General features: G+C 46.5%; 1 protein-coding gene across 3 annotated transcripts in view; it reads left to right on the plus strand.

Annotated features, from left to right (window-relative positions):
• The window catches only part of LOC104307356 (argonaute RISC catalytic component 3), a 78,235-nt gene extending 52,964 nt beyond the window's left edge, over positions 1-25,271 (plus strand). Inside the window, exons 2-19 of one of the 3 annotated variants that reach the window (XM_054170528.1) lie at positions 4,236-4,407; positions 6,994-7,114; positions 7,648-7,856; positions 9,421-9,557; positions 12,463-12,597; positions 15,631-15,718; positions 15,862-16,009; positions 16,266-16,385; positions 16,626-16,748; positions 17,461-17,594; positions 18,047-18,231; positions 18,967-19,126; positions 19,760-19,850; positions 20,663-20,857; positions 21,112-21,246; positions 21,564-21,665; positions 23,234-23,433; positions 24,749-25,271. In XM_054170528.1, coding sequence (XP_054026503.1) covers positions 4,236-4,407; positions 6,994-7,114; positions 7,648-7,856; positions 9,421-9,557; positions 12,463-12,597; positions 15,631-15,718; positions 15,862-16,009; positions 16,266-16,385; positions 16,626-16,748; positions 17,461-17,594; positions 18,047-18,231; positions 18,967-19,126; positions 19,760-19,850; positions 20,663-20,857; positions 21,112-21,246; positions 21,564-21,665; positions 23,234-23,433; positions 24,749-24,857 — 2,564 coding nt within the window. In that variant the 3' untranslated portion in view covers positions 24,858-25,271. Of the gene's footprint in view, positions 1-4,235; positions 4,408-6,993; positions 7,115-7,647; positions 7,857-9,420; positions 9,558-12,462; positions 12,598-15,630; positions 15,719-15,861; positions 16,010-16,265; positions 16,386-16,625; positions 16,749-17,460; positions 17,595-18,046; positions 18,232-18,966; positions 19,127-19,759; positions 19,851-20,662; positions 20,858-21,111; positions 21,247-21,563; positions 21,666-23,233; positions 23,434-24,748 lie in introns of those variants that run through there. The other 2 variants (XM_054170530.1, XM_054170529.1) reach the window with 2 other exon arrangements.
• The last annotated feature ends 227 nt before the right edge of the window (positions 25,272-25,498 follow it).

The following is a 25,498-nucleotide window of genomic DNA, read 5'->3' on the forward strand; positions in this document are numbered from 1 at the left end:
TCACAGCCATTCCCTGCTGTTGAGAAGAATACAACTTGTAGTGGTTTGGGTTGGTGTGTTTATTTCCATCAGCTTGACACAGGGCTTAGGCATGAGCCGGAGTGAGTCACCGATAGGATCCAGGAGCAGGAGCTGTCCTCGGAGAGCGGCGCTTTGTTGTTTGTGTTTTACTGGGGTTTGAGTCACAGGTTTGAAGCCAGTGACACAGACTTTCACAACGTGCAATCTGGCAGCTGGGTGGCTTTTGCAAGCAGGATTTTCCCATGGGTGCTGGAGCGCTTGGACAGCCATAACAGAATTCAGTTGGAACAGAGTGGTGTTTCTAAGGTAGCTTGGCCAGGGGAGCAAAACCAGATGTGCTTGGAAATCATTCCTCAGCAGTGAGCAGGCCTTGCACTTCATATTTGTGACCAGAGAGGTGTAGAGATGCAGCTCAGGCAAGGACCAAAGGCAAAGGCCTGAGCTTGAGGGCAGTTCTCAAGTCAAAGAAGAGAGATCTCCAGGGAGGCTTCTCTCTGCTCAAGAAAGACAAAGAGCTACTGGAGAGACTCCAGTGCAGGGCCACTAAGATGCTGAGGGGACTGGAACATCTCTCATGTGAGGAAGGCTGAGAGAGCCTGGGGCTGTTTAGCTTGGAGAAGAGGAGGGATCTTATTAATGCTTACACATACCTAAGGGGTGGATGTCAGGAGGATGGGGCCAGACTTTCCTCGGTGGCCCCAGTGACAGGTCAAGAGCTAATGGGCACAGTCCTGAACATAGCAAATTCCATCTAAACACGAGAAGGAACTTCATTTGAGGGTGGCAGAGCACTGGAACAGGCTGCCCCAGGAGGTGGTGGAATCTCCTTCTCTGGAGACTTTCAATGCCTGCCTGGATGTGTTTCTGTGTGACCTGCCCTGGGTGATCTTGCTCTGCCATGGAGGTTAGACTCAATGACCTCCAGAGGTCCCTTCCAAGCCCCATTATTCAGTGATTCTGTGATTCATTGGACACTTTACTCCTGTTACCAAAGTCTGGGTTTGAACTCCTCCCGAGGTGAGCAGTTTCCTGAGGAGCTGTGTGTGGTGCAACTCAGCCAGGGAGGCTGAAGAAAGGCCTTGTCCAACAGCAGGTATTGGTTTGCTCCTCGCTCTTTCCCAAGGAGCAGAAGTGGAGGACTGCTTGTTGTGTACTTGGCTTTGGGCAGAGCATTGCTTCCATGCCCCAGGATTCTGAAGAGCACCCTGCCTCATTAGTACCCAAAGGTCATTTCTCAGTTTGGGGGCTTTGTCCCAGTGCAGCTGGTCACCAGGATTCTGGCTGAGCAGTGGGATGCCATTCCCAGCAAGGGCTTTGTCACTCCTCCAGCAGAGCAGTGCTCAAACGTTGAGCTTAGTGCCCCTTCCAGGGGAGACAGTGACCAAGGGCTCAGCCATGCTGGATCTCCCTGTTCTGTGTGCTTCAGCTTCATCACCTAACCAACCTTCACACAGAGCATCTCCACACAGACTTTCTTCTGTGCTAACAGATTTTTAGCAACTGGTTTTACATTTTACATGATTTTAGCAAATGGGGTGGGTGAGTCAGGCCAGGCTCTAGCAACCCTTTTCCTGTCCTCTTTATTTCAGCATTTCCTACAGATAGGAGCTAAATATAAACCATGGCACGTGTGGCAGCGTGATATTAAAATCAGCTCTTGAGTCATTTGTGTCACTCAAGTGTTCAGTAGTAATTTTTTCTGCATGTGCTTGCATTCTGAAAATATATCTGGAGTAAATCATGGAGCTGCTTTTACTGGTGTGACAGTATTAAAATGAAGAGAAAGTTGAAGAGAACAGATGCTTGGAACAAGTTTTGCATAAGCAGAGTCTGTGAGGCTGGTTTAAATGATGCTTCTTGGTTTGTGTTCTTGTTTCATCTCATGGATCTGCTGGAGAGGGTCCAAAAGAGGGCCACAAAAGTGATCAGGGGGCTGGAGCACCTCTGCCATGAGGACAGGCTGAGGGAGCTGGGGATGTCCAGCCTGGAGAAGACAAGGCTCTGTGGAGCCCTGAGAGCAGCCTTCCAGTACCTGAAGGGGGCTACAAGAAGGCTGCAGAGGGACTGTTTCCAGAGGTCTGGAGGGATACAAGGGGGGAGAGACAAGGGTTTGACAGTAGGGAAGAGTAGATTTAGATTGGCTGTTAGGCGCAAGTTCTGCCCCGTGAGGTGGTAGAACACTGCAACAAGTTGTCCCAAGCGATAGTTGAGGGCCCATCCCTGGAAGTATTCTAGGCCAGAGTCAAGCAAGGCTCTGAGCAGCCTGATCTAATGGAGGATGTCCCTGCTGACTGCAGTGGGGTTGGACTAGATGACCTTTGGAGATCCCTTCCAACCCAAACCGTTCTCTGACTGTATGGCTCCAAGCCAAGCACGCTGAGACGTTTTTGGTGGGTTTCTGGGTAGATTCAGCCCAAGGTCACAGGGGAGCTGAGCTTGGCTGCTCACCTCTTCCCAGTGCACAGCTTCCTCCAAGACAACATGATTTATTTTTCTTTTCCCCAGGAATGATGGAGATTAATCAAAAGGCAAATGAAACAGTTTTGCCAGCCCTTGACATTTTACCTCTTATCTGAAATGAGTGGGCTGGAATTGCTGCCTGCGTCACCGAGTAGGAGTAGAGGGGAGAGCTTGCAACTAACTTAACCAACCGCTCTGTGAATCCTGGCATTTGTGTGATGAGTAATTTCTCAGAGCTTGGGCTACAAAGCATCTTGGTTTTGTTGTTGCTTCTTGATTGCCAAGAGATATTTTGAAGTGGAAATACCAGAAGAAATTCCTGAAAGGGCACTGGGTTTTACTACTGTGTTTGGTTTTGTGAAGCATGAGCAACCCGGAGCTTGAGCTGAGGATTCTCAGCTAAATGAGGCACAGTAAATTAAATCAATAAGCAGATGAGAATGTGACAGCTATTCCTAGACAGATGTTCTGAACTGGCTTTCAACGTGCCCATCTCTTACTGCAGATTTGGATGGTTGCTCTGAGTGGCTGGGGATGTGCTTCTCTAATGTGTGAGTAATCAGGAGGTTTACAATCCTGAGTCTTAATCTGAGTATTTCCTCTTCTGGTCAGTCAGCTTTATCCATGCAGTGAGACAGGAGGTAATGGGTTTACTCCTCATCCATTTTCAGCCAGCAAAGTTCAAGAATCATCTGCCCTCACAGACCAGGCTAATGATGGCAATGAAATTAAGAGTTCATCAGGAATAGAATCCCAGAATCCCAGCATGGTGGGGGTTGGAAGAGACCTCTGGAAATCCAGTCCCGCCCCCCCTGCTAAAGCAGGGCACCCACAGCAGCTTGCCCAGGACCACAATGGCATGGGGGGGGGTTTGAAATCTCTCCAGAGAAGGAGACTCCACAACCTCTCTGGGCAGCCTGCTCCAGGGCTCCAGCACCCTCACAGCAAAGAAGTTTCTCCTGTTCAGATGGAACCTCCTGGGCTTCAGTTTGTGCCTGTTCCCCTTGTCCTGTCCCTGAGCATGACTGAGAACAGTCTGACCTCATCCTTTATCTCTTGCTGAGCATTGGTCATATCCCCTCTGGGGCTGCTCTTCTCCAGGCTCAGCAGCTCCAGGGCTCTCAGCCTTTCCTCCTCACAGAGATGCTTCAGGCCCCTCAGCATCTTTCTAGCCTCCACTGGGCTCTCTCCAGTAGTTCCTTGTCTTTCTAAACAACACAGCATCAGTCCAGATCTGCTTCCAGATTGTTGTATTCTGTGTCATTGGGGTGTTCAGAGGAGACTTTCAGAGCTGTGTGTGTTGGGGTGGCAGACAGGATCTCCACAGTGAAGGAAAAGCAGCTTCTCTTTAATTTGTTTTGAAAAATCTCCTGATGTTGTTCATGCCAATCACAGACTCATCAGTAAGACAACAGCCTAGATGTGGGTGGAGGCTCATGGAGGAAAAATGGGCAAGTGTCCATTTGGAGCTGAATAGGTTAGCACCCTGTGCCACCTGTGCTGTCTGGTACAGCTCATTGTCACTTCTCCCAGCGTGCTGGCTCTGCCTGCTCGTCCCTCCAGCTGGTTCAGGGCATTGCCTAACAATGAAATTACCTAGAAATGAATAAGTCTGAAGGGGAGACAAATATGTCCCAGCAAGGGGAATGGAGCATTATGTATTTTTAAAGTGCTGGGGTGTAAGCAGGCAGCACCTCTGCAGCACAGACTGTCTGCTGGGCTGATCTCCTGACCTCTGATTTCTTCTTCTGCAGGACCCGTCGGGGCACAGCCCCTCCTCATGGTGCCCAGACGTCCTGGCTATGGCACCATGGGCAAACCCATTAAACTGCTGGCCAACTGCTTCCAAGTTGAAATCCCAAAGATTGATGTCTACCTCTATGAGGTGGATATCAAACCTGATAAGTGTCCTCGAAGGGTGAACAGGTAAGAAGGCGAAATTTCTCTTCTTAAATTATACTGATGCTGAAGTTCTGAGCAACCTGGTGAGGTCCATCCAGTGTCTGGGTAGCTTCAAATCTGAGCATTGTGCTATGGAGACCTGTCTGCAAGTTCTCAGAAACATCTGTGAGATGGGTACAGAGCTTTTCCCAGCTTCTCTGCACTTTGGTCCTGACCAGATGCTATGAGGTGGGTCAAGCCATGTGTGCTCACAGGACTTTCTGAGCCATTCATCAGCAACCTTCATTCATCAGGGCAGCATAAATAAGGTATAGCTGCAGGCAGCTACCTTTTTTGGTTCCGTACTGGCTGGTGAATCATTTGAGTTAGCAGGAATCTGCTCCTCTGGGTGTTTTTGTCCTCAGTTGATATTGAGATACATTGCAGCATAGGATAATCTGAAGGTTTCCTCAGTTTAATTCACTTGGCTGCTGTGCTCAGGAGCTAGTGCCTAAAAGCCATGCCTGTAGGTACAGGAGGAGACAGCCTTCAGCTGGAGCAGTGATGTGAAAGCACCACACACAAAATTATTTTCCCTCTGTTAATAGAATTTCAAGCAATCATCTCTAGTGTTTGTGAAAAGGGGCAGTCTTGGCTTGAGCTCCACCTGTGTCCTCCTCTCTTGTTACAGCATTGTGTATAGCACATTGTATCCCATCTTACTTCCCTGTCTGTGCTGTATTAGGGTCAGGGAAATCCTTTCTTTCTAGACTGCTGGTTAAATGGACAGAATATTGTCATCTTCTCTATCTGTTCATTCAGTGATCCAACAAACTGTGTATTGAGTGCTGGGTTCTTCAGCCTTGACAGATTTTTATGTATGGTCTTAGAATCATAGAATGGTTTGGATTGGAAGGGACCTCCAAAGCTCATCCAGTCCAACTGCTATCAGCAAGGACATCCTCCACTAGATCAGGTTGCCCAGAGCTTTGTTGAGCCTGACCTTGAATATCTCCAGGCATGAGGCCTCAGCTACCACTCTGGACAACCTGTTGCATTGTTCCACCACCCTCATGGTGCAGAACTTGTTCCTCACATCCAATCTAAATCTATTCTTCCCTAATTTCAGACCATTGCCCCTCATCCTCACCCCTCCAGGCTTTTGCAAGCAGTCCCTCTGCAGCCTTCTTGTAGGCCCCTTGCGGTACTGGAAGGCTGCTCTTGAGTCTCCCCTGAGCCTTCTCTTCTCCAGGCTGAACACCCCCAGCTTCCTCAGCCTGTCCTCCTAGCAGAGGTGCTCCAACCCCCTGATCATTTTCATGGCCTCCTCTGGACCCTCTCCATCAGGTCCATGTCCTTCTTGTGTTGAGGGTTCCAGAGCCGGATGCAGTACTCCAGGTGAGGTTTTAGCAGAGCAAAGCCAAGTGGCAGAGTCACCTCTCTCAATCTGACTTGGTGTATTTTGTACTAAACCTCATCAATTTGAGGATCCAGAGAAGCCTTTTGAGAACAAATACTTCATTGAAAACCTGACATGAGAGCTGTCATAATTTTTTTTGCAACATTTCCTATTTCCTGTATTTCTTCTCTGCACTGAATAACTTTTCCAGGAGTTGCTACTTGCTAGTCTCTTGTGAAATCCATTTCATCAGTTGAAGTTCAGGGTAGGTGAAAAGCAATTTTTTTTCCCCTCTTTCATCTGCAGCTCAGGTGGTTTACATTTTAACAATAGCTTATTGCTAGGGTCTGATCCTGGCTGGTGAAGAAGAAAAGTGTTTTGTTTCTCTGGAATAAGAGAATTGTGATGTATGAAGTAGGATAGAGTTGGTGTGCCACTGAAACGCAAAGAGTGCCCAAAGAATCCAAATCCTGAAGGCTTGTTTCACTTAGAGGCATTGCAGAAGTCTCCTGGGATTTGATATGTCCACTACTGAGAGCAGGAAGCCTCTTTTCTACCAGATGAAGATTTTATGGAGGTGTAATTCCAGTGCCTGGATCAGGTCACTGTTTTCCTGATTGTCATCAGCTTAGATTCTCCCAACTTCCCTTTGTTCTGTAGCTGCCTGTAAATTTGATCAGGCTCTTCCTTGATTTTGTTGTAAAACCTCAGATTAAGGATTTAAAGTGAAGAGACTTTTTTTTTTTTTGTCAGGGTGCCTCATTTTTATACACACAGTGCAGGCAGGATTCAAACCTCTTGTTAATTGAGGAGCAGCTGAACGTTACTGGGTAGACTCCAATTAACTGCTGCTCCTCTGAGCTGGCACAGCTCTCCCTGGTGGGTTTGTGCTAGTTTTCTCATAAAACCCAGCTTGTGGGTTTCTTCCCAAGGTAAACCTGTCCTTGTTTTCTACCACAGAGGTTGTACAAAGGCCTCAGTCATTCCTGGGACTTTCTGAAATGCTTTCAGTAGCCATCATTTTCCATGATTTGAGCATTTGGCTTGCTGATTTTGTTCTTGAGTGCTTTTGTTTGTTGTTTTAGCTGCCTTTTGTGAAGCACCTCTCTGGAGTACCAGTGGGTGTGGAATCATTCACTTGAGTAATGTGATTGTTGAAACCCAAGGGGATGTGGGAGCCACTTTCCAGTCTGCTTTGAAAACATCTTCAATGTAAATATCAACTTTTCTAGGGAGGTGGTGGACTCAATGGTGCAGCATTTTAAAGTGACAATATTTGGGGACCGTAGACCAGTTTATGATGGGAAGAGAAGCCTCTATACAGCAAATCCACTCCCTGTGGCCACTACTGGGGTAAGATAACTGGGGGAGGGGGAGGGAGGGGGCGGGGAAGAACGATGCTTGTGATGGCTTTGTAGGAAAGAGAAAGGAACAAACTCAACTTGTGACATTGCTGAGCTCGAAACTGAGAGTGTCTTACAGCTTCTGCACTGAAATGGAGTCCTGCTAATGTGCTCTCTGCAAATTCCAGTGTGCCTGCAAAGATTGCATCCAAGACTTCCCCTAGGATGTAGCAGCCTCTTTCTACAGCAAAATCTGTTAAAGACTCAGTTTTACACACTGTAATCCAATACCTGACAAGGAAGTGCTGTTAAAACATCAAACCACAGGTTAAAAGTTTTCTGATTCCAGATGAGAAAAGCTTTTGTGCTTGGTGAGGGCCCAGTTCTCTGTCTTTTGTGCATTTGCTAAGGTACTTCCATCCAAGGTGCTGTGTCCTCAATAGCTGAGGTTTTGAGTCTCTGGCCCAGTTCTAGGAAGAGAAACTCCAAGCTACCAGCCATGGGATTAAACAACTGCTTCTTTTGTTTTCCTCCCCCACCCAGGTGGATTTGGATGTGACATTGCCAGGAGAAGGTGGAAAAGATCGTCCCTTCAAAGTGTCAATAAAGTTTGTTTCTCGGGTGAGCTGGCACTTGCTGCATGAAGTTTTGACAGGAAGAACCTTGCCTGAGCCTCTGGAACTAGACAAACCTATCAGCACTAACCCTGTTCATGCTGTCGATGTGGTGCTACGACACCTCCCCTCCATGAAGTAGGTTCACTGTCTTCCTGCAGTTTGTCTTTACCTGAAGTATCCCCACTGGGAGACCTTCATCCCTGTTTCTTCACAGGTGAAGAGAGGAAATGAAGCATTCCCCGTAGGCAGCACAGCTGGTTAGCTGAACGGGGGAGAGGGAAGCTAGAGAGGTATAAATGTGTGTTTCTGGAGGCACTGAAACTCCAGAGCAGCTGATGGATTTGAAAAGATCAAACACCAGGAGACACTTAGAATAGGCCTTAATTGAAATGCTGTCAGATTATGGTGTGCTGCAGCCCTGCTTTCATCTTGCTTGCTGGAGCTGAGCCAAGCAGCACCCACCTGATGGCTTTGACTATCTTTAATTCATCACCCATCGATGGTGCATTCTTCTTGTGGTTTATACACACACTGGAGACCAGGTCCCTCTCCTAACAAAGTCTGTTATTCTCTGATGTTTCAGAGTCCTGAGATAGGGAAGCTCAAATTCATTTTGCTTTATTTGGTTAGTGAATTCTAAAGTGTGATTGCTGCTCTTAGGCTGGAGGATGGTTTTGCACTGGTGATTCTCACTGGGTGTAACTGGCTCTTAACAAAATGACTTGTGGTTTTCTGGAAGCCAGAGTTCCTTCCCTACCCTTGACCCTAAGGAAACATGAGAGATGTCTGGAGAAAAGAAGGCTCTGGGGAGACCTTATAGCATCCTTCCAGTACCTGAAGTGGGCTACAAGTTGGGAAGGGCCTTTTTACAAGGGCTTCTAGTGATAGGATGAGAGGGAATGGATTGAAGCTTGAGGGGGGCAAATGTAGACTGGAGATTAGGAAGAAATTCTCTACAGTGAGGGTGGCGAGACACTGGAATAGGTTGCCCAGGGAGGTTGTGGACGTCCCCTACCTGGAGGTATTTGTGTCCAGATTGGATGAGGCCTTGAGCATCCTGGGCTGGTTGGAGGTGTCCCTGCACATGGCAGGGGGGTGGAACTGGATGATCTTCGAGATCCCTTCCAACCCAAACCATTGTATGAAGCTGACATCTGTGCTCATGCCTGGCCATTACAAATGTGAGGAGGTGTGGAAGTTCATGAGCAGCTGTGTTCCACCTGAGAGAGAAACAGTAGTTCCTCTAGTTCTGGGTTTCCACCATAGTTATGCTCTCAGTGTGCCTGGTGCTCAAATGCCCCCTTAGTAAATCGTGGACATGGCTGTTTGAGGCTCAGCCCAGTACATGCAGTGCTGTTGTACAGAATCTGCTCTGGTGCAGATGATATTTTTCTTGAAGTGGAAGATCAGGAAGGGTAAGTTAACTTAGATCTTGATTTGCTGTAAAAACTGGAAGTGGTTGTGCCTGGCTGAAACTGGGAAATGTTTGGACCAAATTTAAAGCCACTGCAACGGGAGCAGAAGAGTCCAGAGTGTGGTGTTTGAACTTGGTTCCAGGCACCGATTCCTGATGCACAACCTTCCCCAGAGTAATAATGCTGTGTGTTATCATCTTTATTAGGGAATTCTTTCTGCTTGGAAAGCAGTAGTTTATATCTGGAAATCAACAGCATAAACATGTGGTCATCTTTTTCCCTAGGTACACTCCTGTGGGCCGCTCCTTTTTCTCAGCTCCAGAAGGCTATGATCACCCCCTGGGGGGTGGCAGGGAAGTCTGGTTTGGATTCCATCAGTCTGTTCGGCCTGCCATGTGGAAAATGATGCTCAATATTGATGGTAAGCTGCCCTTTAGGGTTAAGAATAAAGATAATAACACAACATGCCTGTAGCAATAGGAGTGACCTTCCCATTATATCAGTTTACTGTCAGGTGCTTGAGTTTCTGGTGTGGTGGTAACTTTTGGTGCTCCCTCCACATAGGGATTTAGTCACCAGAAGCCACTTTGTACACTGATTTCTTAATTCATCTTGTAAATAGTGAAGAGTTACAGTAGCCTGGGGGTTGGGGGGGGGTGGTTGCTGGAATTTATATCAGAATAAGAAATGTTTCAAACTTCTCATTGCTTTATGGACAAGCAGGTTTCAGCTGGAAGATCTTCATGCTTGTGTCTCATTGCTCAGTTTTGAAGATTTAGTAGTTGTCTCTTGTGACATCCTGAGCTGTGGAGTCAGCCAGCTGCAGAAGTTGTAATGATAATGGTAGAGTGAGAGTGCAATAATGAAGTGTATGTGTGCATATATTGGCTTCCACTGCAGCCAGTTCAGGCTGGACCTGTACAGCAAAGCCTATCTTAGAAATCCAAGTCTTTTTTTCCCTTTGGAGTTATCATTATGTTGATGTTTTGGCAGAAATTTACCTGTTGGGGGGCAGGGGGAAATGTACCTAGGAAGGAGAAGCCTGGCAAAGCTTGTTTCCCTGCGTCCTTTTCTGCCTGGGTAGGGCCACAGTAATCCAGGCAAGCTGCTCAAGATGTGTCTCTGTGCAGCTGGCCACAGTAGGTGCTGCTCAGTGCTTCCAAGAAAACTGCAAAACCTATCCCAAACACTTGTGTGAATAGGGCTAATTGAGATGGGCTTTCTTATGCAAAAGCAGCTCTGCTTTGCACTACTTTATTAAGTCCCAGCTGAATGCATCTGAGATCAACTGGTGCATGTGTCAGCCTCCCAGTTCTGTAGGCAGGCTGAGTCTATTTAGTTGTTAAACCCCTATTGAAAATGTCAGGCTTGGAGGTGCAGGTGCTGCTGAAAGTTTTCACTCATTCAGATGCTGCTCTCACTGTCTGTTTGAAATGCTTTAGAAACCCAAGGTAAACAGTCTGGCTGTTCTGCACTGGGTTAAGCACACTGGGTCAGGCTGTGCTTAGCGTCTGTCATGGAGCAGGATAAAATGTTGCAGATGATGCTGAGCTTTCACAGTGCAATGTGTTCTGGTTTATCTGAGTTGTGGATGATGTTGTTGATGTGACTCCAGATGGGTTTGTTCTTGTAGAATTACCTTTCAAACAGCAGCTGTGGTGGAGCTGTTGTTGGAAAAATGAATGTCAAGATCTTACCAGTCTGAGAAATAGTAGTGATAGGATGAGAGGGAATGGATTGAAGCTAGAGGAGGGGAGATTGAGACTGGAGATTACGAAGAAATTCTTTATGGTGAGGGTAGTGAGACACTGGAACAGATTGCCTGGGGAGGTTGTGGATGCCCCATTCAAGGCCAGATTGGATGGGGCCTTGGGAGCCTGGTCTAGTGGGAGGTGTCCCTGCCCATGGCAGGGGGGTGGAACTAGATGACCTTTGAGGTCCCTTCCCAACCCAAACTTGGATGAGTGTGTGAATCTGAAATACCCAGTGCTAGTGTCTGCATGGGGGAACTGCAGCTCAGGTAGGACAAGAGTATTAATTTACACCAGTTGGCTTCACAGAAAGTACTTCATAAGTTTCTCCTGCCAACATTAGAAAGCCTAGCAGTCCTAATTCCTGCAGCAGAGAGAGCCTAGCAGTAGTTCCTGCAGCAGGCATTGTTCAATCCTTTCTGTGAATGAGAAACTGAAGAGCTTCATGAGCCACGATTGACAGCACAATCCCTTGGTGTTGTGGTTTGAGGCTTAGGAAGATTACACTCAAATCCCATCACTTGATTTTTCTTCTGGTTGTTGTAACTCCTACAAGGTTCCCTGCAAAATCTGTTTCTCCCCATGTTGCTGTGGGAGACAAACCAGAGTGCTGCCAGCACCGGGTGTCAGCTCTTTGTGTGTTCATTCAGCCCCCAGCAGCCCGAGGTGTTGGCCCCAGCGTCTCGTGTGAAGTTGGCAGCCTGCTAAAGTGACACATGTCTGAAGAATGTTGTGTTGTGTTAGCCCAGAGATGTGGTGGGTTTGGTACAGGAGAGCTGGAAAGCTAAGAAAATGCTTGTCAAGTGGGTTTTGTTTTCCTGTTATTGCCATTTTAAGTTGTAAAGGTATGGAGCAGTTGGCTTGTGTCTGAGCTGTGTCTGGTGCCTCTCACCTTCCCTGCACTGGGGTGTTTCAGTTGCTTATAACCTTTGTCAAGCAACTTCTTTAAGGTCTTCCTTCCATCAAATGAGTCAACTCTCCTGCTTAAAACTGAATATACTGACATTTAATGGCATTGTGTCATTAGTATGCAGGAGGGTAAGAGATTTTGGTAGATCCAGGGCTGCAGACATCTAAAGTAAGATAATTTGTGTACAATCAAAATAGTCCTCATGTTTCTACCAAGTATTGTTGCAGTAGTTGAGCAGATTGTGTCCCTGACAAACTTGACAGTGCACATTGAATCATCTTAGCTTCTCATGTTCAGAATCCTTCAGCAGAGATCCAGTAATGCTGCTTCTGCTTGCAGCTCCATACAGGGCCCACAGAGAGTCTCTCAGGGACATTGCAGCTCTCTAGAAATAAATTATCTGGGGAAAAGCCCTTTGAAAACCCTGCAATGCAAGGTGGTTGCAGGATGACTGTGCTGGAGGCTGATGTGTCACTGTGGGCCCTGTGCTGGCTTTTACACTTTTTTGCAAGCTTTGCTCATCTGCTTTTAAAATGCTGTGCTGCACAGCGTTTGCTTGAGGGTTATGTGGAGTTTTAGAAAGCATTTATTTATGTACTGCTTCACAACAGTCTGACTTGGGTTTGGTTTCTGTTTTTTTACACTTCCTATTTTGCTCATTTTAGTTTCTGCCACTGCCTTCTACAAAGCACAACCTGTCATTCAGTTTATGTGTGAAGTTCTTGACATTCATAATATTGATGAACAACCAAGACCTCTGACTGATTCTCATCGGGTAAAATTCACCAAAGAGATAAAGGGTGAGTAGAAATGTGTCTGTTCTGTCCCAGCCAGCACAATCAAGGCCTTGTTTGAACTGGAAACCTCCTGGTTAGCATCAAAAGGGCCCTATTGCTGCTAGGAGAACTGCAGTGTGTGGCCCATTTGTAGTTCTAGTCCTGAATGAGGCAATGAGCTCTACAGAGATGAAAGCTGAGAAATGAGGAATGTTCCCAGTGGCTTGAAGAGGGAAAGAGAAAGTGTGTTGCTTCTGGCCTGGATGGAGGGAAATTCTTTGCTGGATGGCTAAGCTGTAATGGGCAAGGGGCACTGAGGCCACAGTGGCGTTGTGCTGTAGCTCTTCTGTTTAAATGCTGAGGCAAAGTGGAAATGGATTTCAAAGCTACCATCACTGCTTCTTTGGAAGTGTGCTATTGTAGTGACTTCTAATAGCCCAGTGCCTTACGGAGAAACAAGTGCCACTTGCTAACTCGCAGCTGAAAGCCAAATTCCATTCCAAAGGAGTTGCATAAGATGCTGCTTTGAGTAGTTTCACTCCATATATGCTACTTGGCTTTGCCTCTGCCCATTTCATTTCATTCCAGGGTGATCTGCAGAGAGAGAAGCCTGGAAAGAGCTCAGCTCTGCAAAACTCTGCTGCTAAACACTCCTGTTATTTGATGCAGGATTACACCATATTGAAAGAGTGGATAGTCAAAAAAGAAATCTCAACTGTAGTCATAAACTGATGTGTTCACAGAGGGATTATTTTGTAGCAGTCCTGACATGCCTCCCTTTTACACCTACCTGTCTGTCTTCATTCTGGAAGACAGGTAACTGGGGAAGGAGAAGCTGTCTCTGCTTGCTTGTGGATTCCTCAGAGACTGCTGCCGCAGTCAGACGATGCTGAAAGGTTACCTTTGCTGTCAATATTTATTTTTACTACTGTAGTATCTGGGGACTTCAGCCAAGATGTTGTGATCACAGAGAGTGAAGCAAAGCCTGCGTTCCAGAGTTGGCAGCCTGAGCGGCTCTGTGGGAGGGCAGCGCCTTCTGTAGTGCCACAGCAGATTAATGACAAAGCAGTGAATGGGTTCCAGATCTCTCTGTGATCACAACCCTTTGCTGCTTGGCCACAGTGCTTCGTGGGTTCCTTTTATTTCTTTTTTGTGTGTGTGTATTTTCTCTTAATGCTCGTCATGGTTTAAGCTCAGCTGGCAACTAAGCCTCAAGTGGCTGCTCACTCACTCCTCCCTGCCCTGGTGGGATGGGGAGGAGAATTGGAAGAAAGAGGTAAACTCCCCTTGAGACAAGAGCAGTTTAATGGGGCAGAACAAGGAGAGAAGAAATAACAATGACAAGACTAATAAAGGAGTATATTTAAAGTGAGTGATGCACAATGCAATTGTTCACCACGCAGAGCATGATGCTCAGCCCTTTCCTCAGCTGTGATCCTTCCTCCTCATGGCCAGCTCCCCCAGTGACAGACTGGGTGTGATGTCCTGTGACCTAGGATATGGTGTGGAATATCAATATCCCCTTGGCTGCTCTGCCTCCTCCCAGCCTCTTGTGTGAATCAGCCCTAGCCTAGCCCAGCCCAGCACGAGGTGAGAGCAGGCAGTGATGGCTTAGTTTTGGTGATGCCATGTCCTAAGTTAAGGTTGCAGTTAGTGTTACCAGGAGTCAACTAAAGTCCAGTTGGAAGTTCTTTGGGATGTCTGTGTCCCTCGTAACTGAACACAATAATCACTCTCTGGTGCTTCAGAGACCTGATTTGACATGGGGTATTCAGTCTGAGGTTCCCAATGCACAGGAGCCTCATCAGGACAAGTCATCCAGCTGCTCTCTCAAAAGCCTTCATGAGGAGGCTATAGGTTGAATTTTTTGGGGCATTAAGGCTCTGTTTTCCACTCCCTTTTCTTCTGTGGCTGATGTTGTGCAGCACTGGTGTGATAAGCTCAGTGCTGCCAGCAGATGTTGTCTGCTCTCTGTAGAGCCCAGACAGTGCACACACAGAAATAGCCCCAGAAAGCCTCTGTGAGCTGCTGTTGTTGCTGTCATTATCCTTGTGCTTGGAGATGGAGATCTTCAGCTGCTCAAAATCTCAAGTTAAACTCGGTCTGTGAAATGAAAGAAAATGACAGGCTGAATGTGAGCACAAAGCTAAGGGGGGGAAAAATGAGCAAGAAGGCAGAAATCTTGGTTTGCCTTTTTAATTCCCATTATGCTGGAACTGCTGATTTTAAGAGGTATCATCACTGAGAATGAGAAGAGAACATGGTGAAAACAGCTGTGTCTGAGGTTAGTCATGTGCCTGCTAAATGAAAGTGCCACAAGAAGTTTAGATGACAACATTAAATACACTATGATTTGGTTTTGAGGATAATGCCTGATTAGTCAGGAATCAAATTATCATGGAAGCAAAATGTTTGGAGAAAATTAAGTTCTCATCTTGTGCTGTTTGACCCTGGTGAGACCACACCTGCAATACTGGGTCCAGTTCTGGGCTCCCCAGTTCAAAAGAGACAGGGATCTGCTGGAGATAGCACAATGGAGACTGTGAGGGTGACTGGGGGCCTGGAACAGCTCTGCTATGAGGAAAGACAGAGAGACCTCAGGCTGTAAACAGTCTTGAAAAGAGAAGGCTGGGAGGGGGATCTTGCTGATGACTATAAATATCTGTGGGGTGGGTGTCAAGATGAAGGTGCCAGACTCTTCCCAGTGCTGCCCAGTGATGGGACAAGGAACAAGAGGTACAAGCTGGAACCCAGGAAGTTCCACTTCAACATGAGGAGACAATTCTTTACTGTGAGGATGCTGGAGCCCTGGAGCAGGCTGCCCAAAGAGGTTGTGGAGTCTCATTCTGTGGAGAGATTAAAACCCCACTTGGATACATTCCTGTGTGACCTGCCCCAGGTGACGCTGCTTTAGCAGGGAGGTTGGACTCAATCTCTAGAGGTCACTTCCAACTCCTAACACTGCAATTCTGTGACACTGATCATCAAAACTGTTGGATTAGAGCATGCAGACCTTTGTGCAGTTGTGACATGAGGGGCTTTGGTGCTTTTGTGCAGGTCTCAAGGTAGAGGTGACTCACTGTGGCACGATGAGAAGGAAATACCGCGTGTGTAACGTCACCAGACGGCCTGCGAGCCATCAAACGTAAGCTGCTCTTTGCCAGTGTAAAATGTGTGACAGCTGATCACTAAAGGTGGAACAGGACTTAATAACTTCTTAGTCTGGGGGGTGCTGATGCTTGCCAGCTAAGATTTCTGTCCATTTTAGTAAAATCTGTGTCTTTTCAGCTTTCCTTTACAGTTAGAAAACGGGCAGACTGTGGAAAGAACAGTAGCACAGTATTTCAGAGAGAAATACAACCTCCAGCTGAAATACCCTCATCTTCCTTGCCTACAAGTGGGACAAGAACAGAAACACACCTACTTGCCTTTAGAAGTAAGGAACCTCTTCTGCTACATCAGCTTGTTCTTGGTGGGCTGTGTCATTCTGCAGGCCATTGCAGCAGGGCACTTGGCAGGACCAGGTGTTACCTATTCTACACCTTCATGCTTTTATTTCTCTAAGAAACTATCTACATTTTATGCCCTTCAAAGTTCAGAATTATGAGAGAGGCTATGCAGGGGTGGGGTGTTGTGTCTGTGTGGTGTGTTGGGATCTAAGTGTGAATTGACACTTCTGGGTTTCCCTTCAGGTCTGTAATATTGTAGCTGGCCAGCGCTGTATCAAGAAGCTAACGGACAATCAGACATCAACCATGATAAAGGCCACGGCAAGATCTGCTCCAGATAGGCAAGAGGAGATAAGCAGACTGGTGAGTTCTTCAATTTCAGTTGTGTGTTACTAAATGACACTGGGATCAATGGCATTAATGCAGAAATGTCTTACACACTTCCATGACCACTAAACCGTGTCCCAAAGTGCCACATCTACTCCTTTTTTGAACGCCTCCAGGGATGGTGGCTCCACCCCCTCCCTGGGCAGCCTGTTCCAATGCCTGACCACTCTGTCAGTAATTAGATACTTCTGTAACATGGAACAACTCTTCTTTTAGGTGAGAAGTGCAAACTATGATGCAGATCCATTTGTTCAAGAGTTCCAGTTCAAAGTGCGGGATGAGATGGCTCATGTGACGGGGCGCGTGCTGCCAGCCCCCATGCTGCAGTACGGAGGGCGGGTGAGGCTTTGGCTTTCTGCTTCTCTTTTGGAGACTCATTTCCAGTGCATGCTGACCATTTCAGTCTCTTCACTTGTACTGTGCAATGCAGGGATCAGTTTGAATGACAAACTCTGCCTTGCTGCCCAGGCTCCCGCTCTCTCTGCCTTGCTGCCCAGGCTCCCTCTCTCTTTGCCTTGCTGCCCAGGCTCCCTCTCTCTCTGCCTTGCTGCCCAGGCTCCCTCTCTCTCTGCCTTGCTGCCCAGGCTCCCTCTCTCTCTGCCTTGCTGCCCAGGCTCCCTCTCTCTCTGCCTTGCTGCCCAGGCTCCCTCTCTCTCTGCCTTGCTGCCCAGGCTCCCTCTCTCTCTGCCTTGCTGCCCAGGCTCCCTCTCTCTCTGCCTTGCTGCCCAGGCTCCCTCTCTCTCTGCCTTGCTGCCCAGGCTCCCTCTCTCTCTGCCTTGCTGCCCAGGCTCCCTCTCTCTCTGCCTTGCTGCCCAGGCTCCCTCTCTCTCTGCCTTGCTGCCCAGGCTCCCTCTCTCTCTGCCTTGCTGCCCAGGCTCCCTCTCTCTCTGCCTTGCTGCCCAGGCTCCCTCTCTCTCTGCCTTGCTGCCCAGGCTCCCTCTCTCTCTGCCTTGCTGCCCAGGCTCCCTCTCTCTCTGCCTTGCTGCCCAGGCTCCCTTTCTTTCTCTGCCTTGTTCACTCACTTGAATTTCTGTTGCTTTTGTTTCCACAGAATCGAACAGTGGCAACCCCAAGCCATGGAGTGTGGGACATGAGAGGGAAGCAATTTCACACTGGGGTTGAGATCAAAATGTGGGCTATAGCTTGCTTTGCAACACAGAGACAATGCAGAGAAGAAATACTGAAGTAAGGCATGTCATGGTTCAGGCTTTGGACTGTTCTCTTAATGAATCTGTCTTAGTGGAAAGATGAATATAAGATTTGTAATGAACACTTTACCTAGGCTTAGTAATCTGAGATGTTAAGGAGAGAATCCAAGCTGCTTTCCATCCTTGCTGGAAGCTCCAGCCAAACCCTGTACCTAGATATACTGTGGGGTTTTGGTCCTTTGATGTTGCTGCTCTCTATGTAGTTCCTTCTGATGACTTGAATGAAAAGCCAGACTTTTCTTTTGCCCCATTCTGGCCTGTGGTGCTTCAAAACTGTTGCGTAGCTCCACATGATGAATGTGATTCAAATGCTGCTTTACATTCTATTTGGAACCATCTTCCTTTCAGTAATGACATTCTCTGTCCCCTTCTGCTTTGGTGGTTGGATGCTGTTGTCCTGCCAAAATTCAAAGAGCTTCTCCTCTCCAGGGGTTTCACAGACCAGCTGCGCAAGATCTCCAAGGACGCCGGGATGCCCATCCAAGGCCAGCCCTGCTTCTGCAAATATGCCCAGGGAGCAGACAGTGTGGAGCCCATGTTCAGACACCTCAAGAACACCTATTCAGGGCTTCAGCTCATCATTGTCATCCTGCCAGGGAAGACCCCAGTGTATGGTAAGGGAAACCCTCTGTCTTTACCTGTTTGGTCAGGTATCCTGAGAAACTCACTGCCCAGCATGTAAGGACCCTGTCACCTGGAGTACTGCATCCAGTTTTGGAATATGGATGTGCTGGAACATGTCCAGAGAAGGGCCATGAGGATGATCAGAGGGCTGAGAGAGTTGGGGTTGTTCAGTTTGGAGAAGAGAAGGCTTCAAGGAGACTTTTTTGTGGCCTTACAATATCTGAAGTGGGCCTACAAGAAAGCTGTGGAAGGATTTTTTAGGGTGTTGGGTAGTGCTAGGACTAGAGGGAATGGATCCAAGCTAGAGGAGAGTTAGATTAGGTGTTACAAAGAAGTTCTTCACCATAAGGGTGGTGAGACACTGGAACAGGTTGCCCAAGGAGGTGGTAGAAGCCACATCCCTGAAGTTTTTAAGGCCAGGCTGGATGTGGCTCTGGGCAACCTGATGTAGTGGAAAGTGTCCCTGCCTGTGGCAGGGGGCGTGGAACAGATGATCCTTGAGGTCCTTTCCAACCCTGACAATTCTGTGAATTTCTTCAGACATTAGAAAACCAAAAGTTTTGTGTCTGAAGATAAAATGAATTGGAAGCAGGTCTGGGCATGCAGGTAGGTTGGAAGTTATTTTGCAGAGTATGCACATTGAAATGAATATGAGTTAAACAAAGACCAAAATCCTGCGAGGATTTCAAGCAGCCTCAAGTTGTATCCTGATGTTTGCTTCTCAGCGGAGGTGAAGCGAGTGGGAGATACACTTCTGGGGATGGCCACGCAGTGTGTTCAAGTCAAGAACGTCATTAAAACATCTCCACAGACCCTATCAAATCTGTGCCTGAAGATTAATGTTAAACTAGGAGGAATCAACAACATCCTTGTACCTCACCAACGGTAAGGCTCTTTGGGGAGACTGATTTGGGGTTTGTTTTACCAGATGTGGTTACCTTCGCTCCTTAGCACCCAAAATTTACACATGGCCAAATTTTCACATGAGCAGATTTGATCTGGGGATTAGGAAGAAATTCTTGACAGTGAGAGTGGTGAGACACTGGGGCAGGTTGCCCATGGAGGTTGTGGATGCCCCTTCCCTGGAGATGTTCAAGGGCAGGTTGGATGAAACATTGAGCAGCCTGGGCTAGTGGAAGGTGTCCCTGCCCATGACAAGGGGTTGAGGTGTTTAAGAAGGGATTTGATGTGGCACTTGGTTTAGTCATGAGGTCTGTGGTGACAGGTTGGACTTGATGATCTTTGAGGTCTCTTCCAACCTTGGTGATTCTGTGATCCCGTGATCTTTAAGATCCCTTCCAACCCAAACCATTCTTTGAATCTATGACCACTATGCTGGTTTTGAAGCTCCCAGCTTGTAACAAAGGCTGCATTGTTAGGGTTTGGCCAGAGTTACCTGCTGAGAAGGTTTCTCTGTGCAGCTTTGTACAGAGAAGCACCCCCCACCTTAGACTGAGCAATGACCTTGCACCAACTCTTCATCTACAAGCATGACTTAGCACTTTTTTCTTTTTGAAGACCTTCTGTGTTCCAGCAGCCAGTGATCTTTTTGGGAGCTGATGTCACTCACCCTCCTGCTGGAGATGGAAAGAAGCCTTCCATTGCTGCTGTAAGTTTTATTCAATTAGTGTTGGGTTTTTTTGGTCTTGGGTAAATGTTAGAAGAGTAAATGCAGCTCATGGACTACGTCTGTGTCAGATATCTTTGCCAGCTCTTTGCATGCATTTCTAATGCTGTTAAAAATCATCTCCTGGAAATTAAAAGACAGCCTCATACTTCAGGCCATTGCCTTGGCTTTATTTTTTTTTTTTTTTTACTTATAATCAAGGTAAAATAGCACTTTGTTAAATCATAAAGTTCTGCAGAAATATTCTGAGGAGAATAATGCAGCTTTGTGATGTTAGATGATAACATTTTTCTGTTTTTAAAGGAGAAAAATGTAATTAAAGGCCTGGTTTAGCAGGAGTGGTTTTGATACCTCTCAGCTTTTGCAGTGGTACAGTCCAGGAGATGGAGGTGGTGGTTGGATGCTTGGTCAGTCCTTATTTTGTCTCCTTGGTGTTGCAATTTGCATTGATTGAAGTGTTTGAAGTCACTAAGGCAAACTGCAGTGTTTCTCTGTGTAAAAAGTGAGAATACTTCAAGGTAAAAAAATGTCTGTTTGGATTGTAAGAAGATACATGAGTGCTGTCCACAAAGAAGACTCCAAGGCAGATAAATTCTGCAGTTGTGTTTCAGGGTGCTTGGAGGTGTTAAATCTGCATCTACTACAAGCTGTGGTTAAAAATGTTTCTGTGGTGGTTGGTTTGCTGCGAGTGTCTCCTGCTTGAAAATTGCTACTCTTGCCTTTTTTTACTCTTTTCATTTGTCTTGGTACAGCTTTGATCTTGAAGTCTTGACTCCTGTCATCTTCTCCTGAAGGTTGTAGGTAGTATGGATGCTCATCCAAGCCGGTACTGTGCCACGGTGAGAGTTCAGCGACCCCGGCAGGAGATCATCCAAGATCTTGCCTCCATGGTGAGGGAGCTGCTCATCCAGTTCTACAAGTCCACACGGTTCAAGCCCACACGTATCATCTTCTACAGGGATGGGGTCTCTGAAGGACAGTTTCGACAGGTTGGTTCATTTTGTGGCGTTCTTGAAGGACTCTGTAGCTTTGTCCCAGTCCCCCTGATCCAAATGCTGTGCTGCTTAAGGCCTTTAAGGTCATTGAGGTCTTAAAGGTGATTTTGAGAAAGCCTATCCCTAAGAACTTCCTAATTGGGTTGCAAAGTTGCCCTTAACAATGTTAACTACAAAGCATTTACTTGGTGTTGTGTGTAGAAGGCAATGGCAGGAAAACCCAACCTGTTCTGTTCTTACTCTTGCAGGTTTTGTATTATGAGCTGCTGGCCATTCGAGAAGCCTGCATCAGCCTGGAGAAGGATTATCAGCCAGGAATCACCTACATAGTGGTGCAAAAAAGGCATCACACACGATTGTTCTGTGCTGACAGAACAGAAAGGGTAATGAGCACCTTATGGGAACATGCTTCTCAGTAAATGTGATTGTCTTTGCCTTCAGGCAAGGTGGTGAATTGATAGCACAATGTTCTGTGTTGAGGTGGTGGGGAGCCATAGAGTGTCATTGTCACACTTGGAACATCTTGAACACCTCTGCTATGAGGATAAGCTGAGGGAGCTGGGGGTGTTCAGTCTACACAAGACCGAGGCAGTTCATTCACTGACACCTGGCATGTCTTGAACAGAACCTGTGTTTGTAATTACAGCTGAAGTCTGTAGAGATCTTTTAGCTGCACTTTCTAACAAGGCCTTTCCTCTAGGTTGGACGAAGCGGCAATATTCCGGCTGGCACAACTGTAGACACAGATATCACACATCCATATGAGTTTGATTTTTACCTCTGTAGCCATGCTGGAATACAGGTATGGCTGTTTCTGTGTAAGTAACTGTGGATTTAGGACATGTTGGCTTTCTCCCTTTTGTGCCACTTCTGTTTGCAGACAGTTACTTAGTAGAGGAATGTCAGGTAGCTCAGTTTTGTCCCAGGTATCACATTGTGGCTTAAGAGGTGCTCTCTGCTACCCCTTTAAAACTTACATTGATGGTGAGTGATACTTCTTAGAATTGATTTTAAACAGTTCACCTTACTTTGTACCTTTGAAAAGAAAGCTTGCTGTTTTAATGATTTAGAACCACAATGAAACTAACATCGAATCAAGCCCTCCAATGTAAACTGTTTGGAGGACTGAAGGCAATGTTCATTTGCTGACTAAATGCAGACTGGTGAATTACAGGCTGTGGAAATTAAATCCAGCAGTGTGCTGGTATTGCCAGCAGCACTGTGGAGTCAACTTAATGACAAAAATTGTACCAGAACATGGCTTAAAAATGGAGGGTGGGAGGTTGGAAATAAACTCTTTACATTTTTACCCTATGAGCCTGACCACTTTGTCACAGGGTTTGGTTAAGTTGGGTGGGGATCTCCAGTTTGGGTTTATTCAGGAGTTAAATCTCCTGTTACTTTTCTCCCCTTACTTGTCTGTTTCTATGCTGGGTCTGGGCAAGCTGGGGTTTGACCACTTGGAAGTGAAAAATAGTCTCAATCCAAACTGAAGCAGAAATCCCAGAAGCAGCTCATTGCTTTTCATATAGCAAGCCACAAAAATCTCAACTTAATTGATACTTTTAAAATAGATGTATTTTTAAAAGGAGAGACTTCTTGCCAGGCTGAAACACAGCTATTGACCTAATTCAGTTACACTGCAAGATTTAACTCTTTGTAGGGGAAATTAGGAGAGAAAAGGAGCGTTCCCTCCAAAAACAGTGTCTTACAAAGTGCAAGTCAAATCATTTAAGAGTTCCTTAGAACTGTACTTGGTATCCAGAGCTTCTTCCTAATAAGGAAACATTCAAGTACTGATGGTGAAAGTGTGTGTCTGGGAGAAACCTTCACTCCTTGACATGTACAAATCAGACTCAGCATAATGCTGAAGAGGAAGGCAGCTCCTGAAGCTGTAGGACATTGTGTGGAGGTCAGGAAATGTTTGGGCTTGTGTAGGAGTTTGGAAGCTGGAGCTGTTTCTAGTCTTCATACTCTAAGTTAAGTTGCTAAGGGGTTGGAAGGAGTTAAAAGCAGTTATTTCTCTGGGAAATGTGTCTTGATGAGGAACAGTTTTAATTGAAGGTAGTTAAGAGGTGGTGTAATGGTGGTTTAGTCATGTTGGAAGCACATTTTGATTGTGGAGGGGTATCTAGAAGGCACAAAGGTGTTTTTTTCCAGGCAAGAATAATTACAGTAATATAATCATGTAAAGCATGTTAGGGCTTCTTATTAATCATTAAACACATTTAGGGCTGCCATAAAAACTGCCTTTTCTTTGGCTGCTGTTATGTAGGAGTTCAGACAAGATAGTCTGGCCCTTTCTGAGCTTAAAAATTGATGATTGTTTGGCAAAGCCAGATGAGTGAATCGCTGTTCCCTTCTTCTCAGGGTACCAGCCGTCCCTCACACTATCATGTTTTGTGGGATGATAACTGTTTTACTGCAGATGAACTTCAGCTGCTGACTTACCAGCTCTGCCACACATATGTGCGCTGCACACGGTCGGTGTCTATCCCCGCACCAGCCTATTATGCTCACTTGGTAGCATTTAGAGCACGATACCATCTTGTGGACAAAGAACACGACAGGTAAGTGACAATGGAAACTTCAGGTGTGCTGTCCCCATTGGTCTTTGCTCCATTGTTAGGTATAAAGCCATCTGACTGGAGATAATTACTGCTCATTTTGCAGTTAATGTGCTTCCCTCTGGGACTAGTTTAAGATAATGGTTCCTGACAGCTGCTGCTCAGCGGCAGGCAGGGGTGGGTTGGGGGATTCAACTGAGTAACACTCAAATTAAGAGAGTTTTAATTGCATCCAGGGAGGTTTAGGTTGGATATTAGGAACAATTTCTTCACTGCAAGAGTGGTCAGGGATTGAAACAGGCTGCCCAGGGAGCTGGTGGAGTCCCCATCCCTGGAGGTGCTCAAGAAACCTGTAGCCATGTCACTTCAGGACATGGTTTAATGGCCATAGTGGTGTTGGGTTGATGGTCGGACTTGATGATCTTAGAGGGCTTTTTCCCATCAAAACAATTCCATGATTCTGTGCATTTACTTCAATGTTCTGTTAATCCTTTGATGTATTCTGAGGGAGGAAAGCCATGCATTTAGGGTTGTTTTTTTTTTCTTTAGAATTAGAGGAATCATGAATAAAGCAAAGGTTAAGTGCCTGCCACTTACCTAACTCTGCTTTCTACACCAGAAGTACTTTATAACGTTCAAGCCATCAATATATTTGTAACAGGCTGATTTATAGATGAACAGGCTGAACAGCTGAGGTGAAGGGATTTGTCAGAAGCCTTGAGGTTGCTGGATAAGCAGAGAAGTAGATACTTTTTTTTTCAGTATACCATTCTATTAGTGTTGCCATGGTGCTCTCCTAAGCGTTGAAGAGACGTCAAAGTGGCTTTTTGATGAACATGGACATGCTGAAGTGGGTCCAGAGGAAGGCTGCAAAGATGATCAGAGGGCTGGAGTACCTCTTCTGTGAGAGAAATGGGGTTGTTCCCCCTGGAGAAGAGAAGGCTCTGGGGGGAACTTATAGCTGCATTTCCGTATCTGAAGGGGACTTACTGGAAGGCTGGGGAGGGACTGTTTAGAAGGGCCTCTGGTGACAGGAGTGGGGTGGTGGATGACACTGGAGCAGGGTTGGACAATAGGAAGAAGTTCTTCACTGTGAGGGTGGTCAAACACTGGAATAGGTTGTCCAGGGATGTGGTCAAGGCCCTGTCCCTTGAAGACATTCAAGATCAGACTCAATGTGGCCCTGGGCAGCCTGCTCTAGTTGGAGACGTCCCTGCTGACTGCAGGGGGAATTGGACAAGACGCCCTTTGAAGGTTGCCTTCCAACCCTACACAATCTGTGATTTACAGCCCTGCTTTACCCCTGTCTTTCTGGCAGTGCTGAAGGAAGCCATGTTTCAGGACAGAGCAACGGCAGAGACCCGCAGGCCCTGGCGAAGGCCGTACAGATTCACCAAGACACCTTACGCACGATGTACTTCGCTTAAAGTCACTAAGATGGGAGCATCACTCAGCGAGAGGAGGAAGAACTGAACAATTTAAGCCACATACAATGTATGTTTTTTCCAGTGGGGTTGGTTTATGGGGTGTGCCTCCGAAAAGCTGACACTGGGGCAGGGGTTGAGAGGCTTAACCCTTAAATTGACACGAGGAAGATTGTTTACTTCATCGAGGAACACGGCACTATTATGCAATATGAAACCAGCCAACTGCTTTTTTTTGTTTGGGTTTGTTTTGGGTTTTTTTGGCACAGAAGCATTGCCATCATCATTGGTTTCTTTTATTTCATTTGGGGTTTGTTTTTTGTTTTTCTCCTAGTTTAAAAACCCTTTTTATGCCTTTACCTCAAGTTGCTCGGCAGCACAACTCTCTTCACAAAGGAAAACATAATGGTAAAGTAAAAAAAAAACCACACAAAAAAAGGCAAATTTCCTTTTGTAGGAACAATCACAGAGATTGTTTGGGGGGGGAGAAGTGTGCAAAAAATCAGCAGTTTTAGGAGGTGGTGTTTTTTGCTCTCAGTATTGCCATCAAGCATTCAAATGTGAACGCATCCCAGCACGTTTGAATGCCCAGCACTAGCCAGAGAAAAGCTGAAGGGGAGGAAGATGTTTTGCACACTGATCCA

This window comes from Dryobates pubescens, chromosome 20 (assembly GCF_014839835.1).
Source record: "Dryobates pubescens isolate bDryPub1 chromosome 20, bDryPub1.pri, whole genome shotgun sequence".
Classification (NCBI taxonomy): domain Eukaryota; kingdom Metazoa; phylum Chordata; class Aves; order Piciformes; family Picidae; genus Dryobates; species Dryobates pubescens.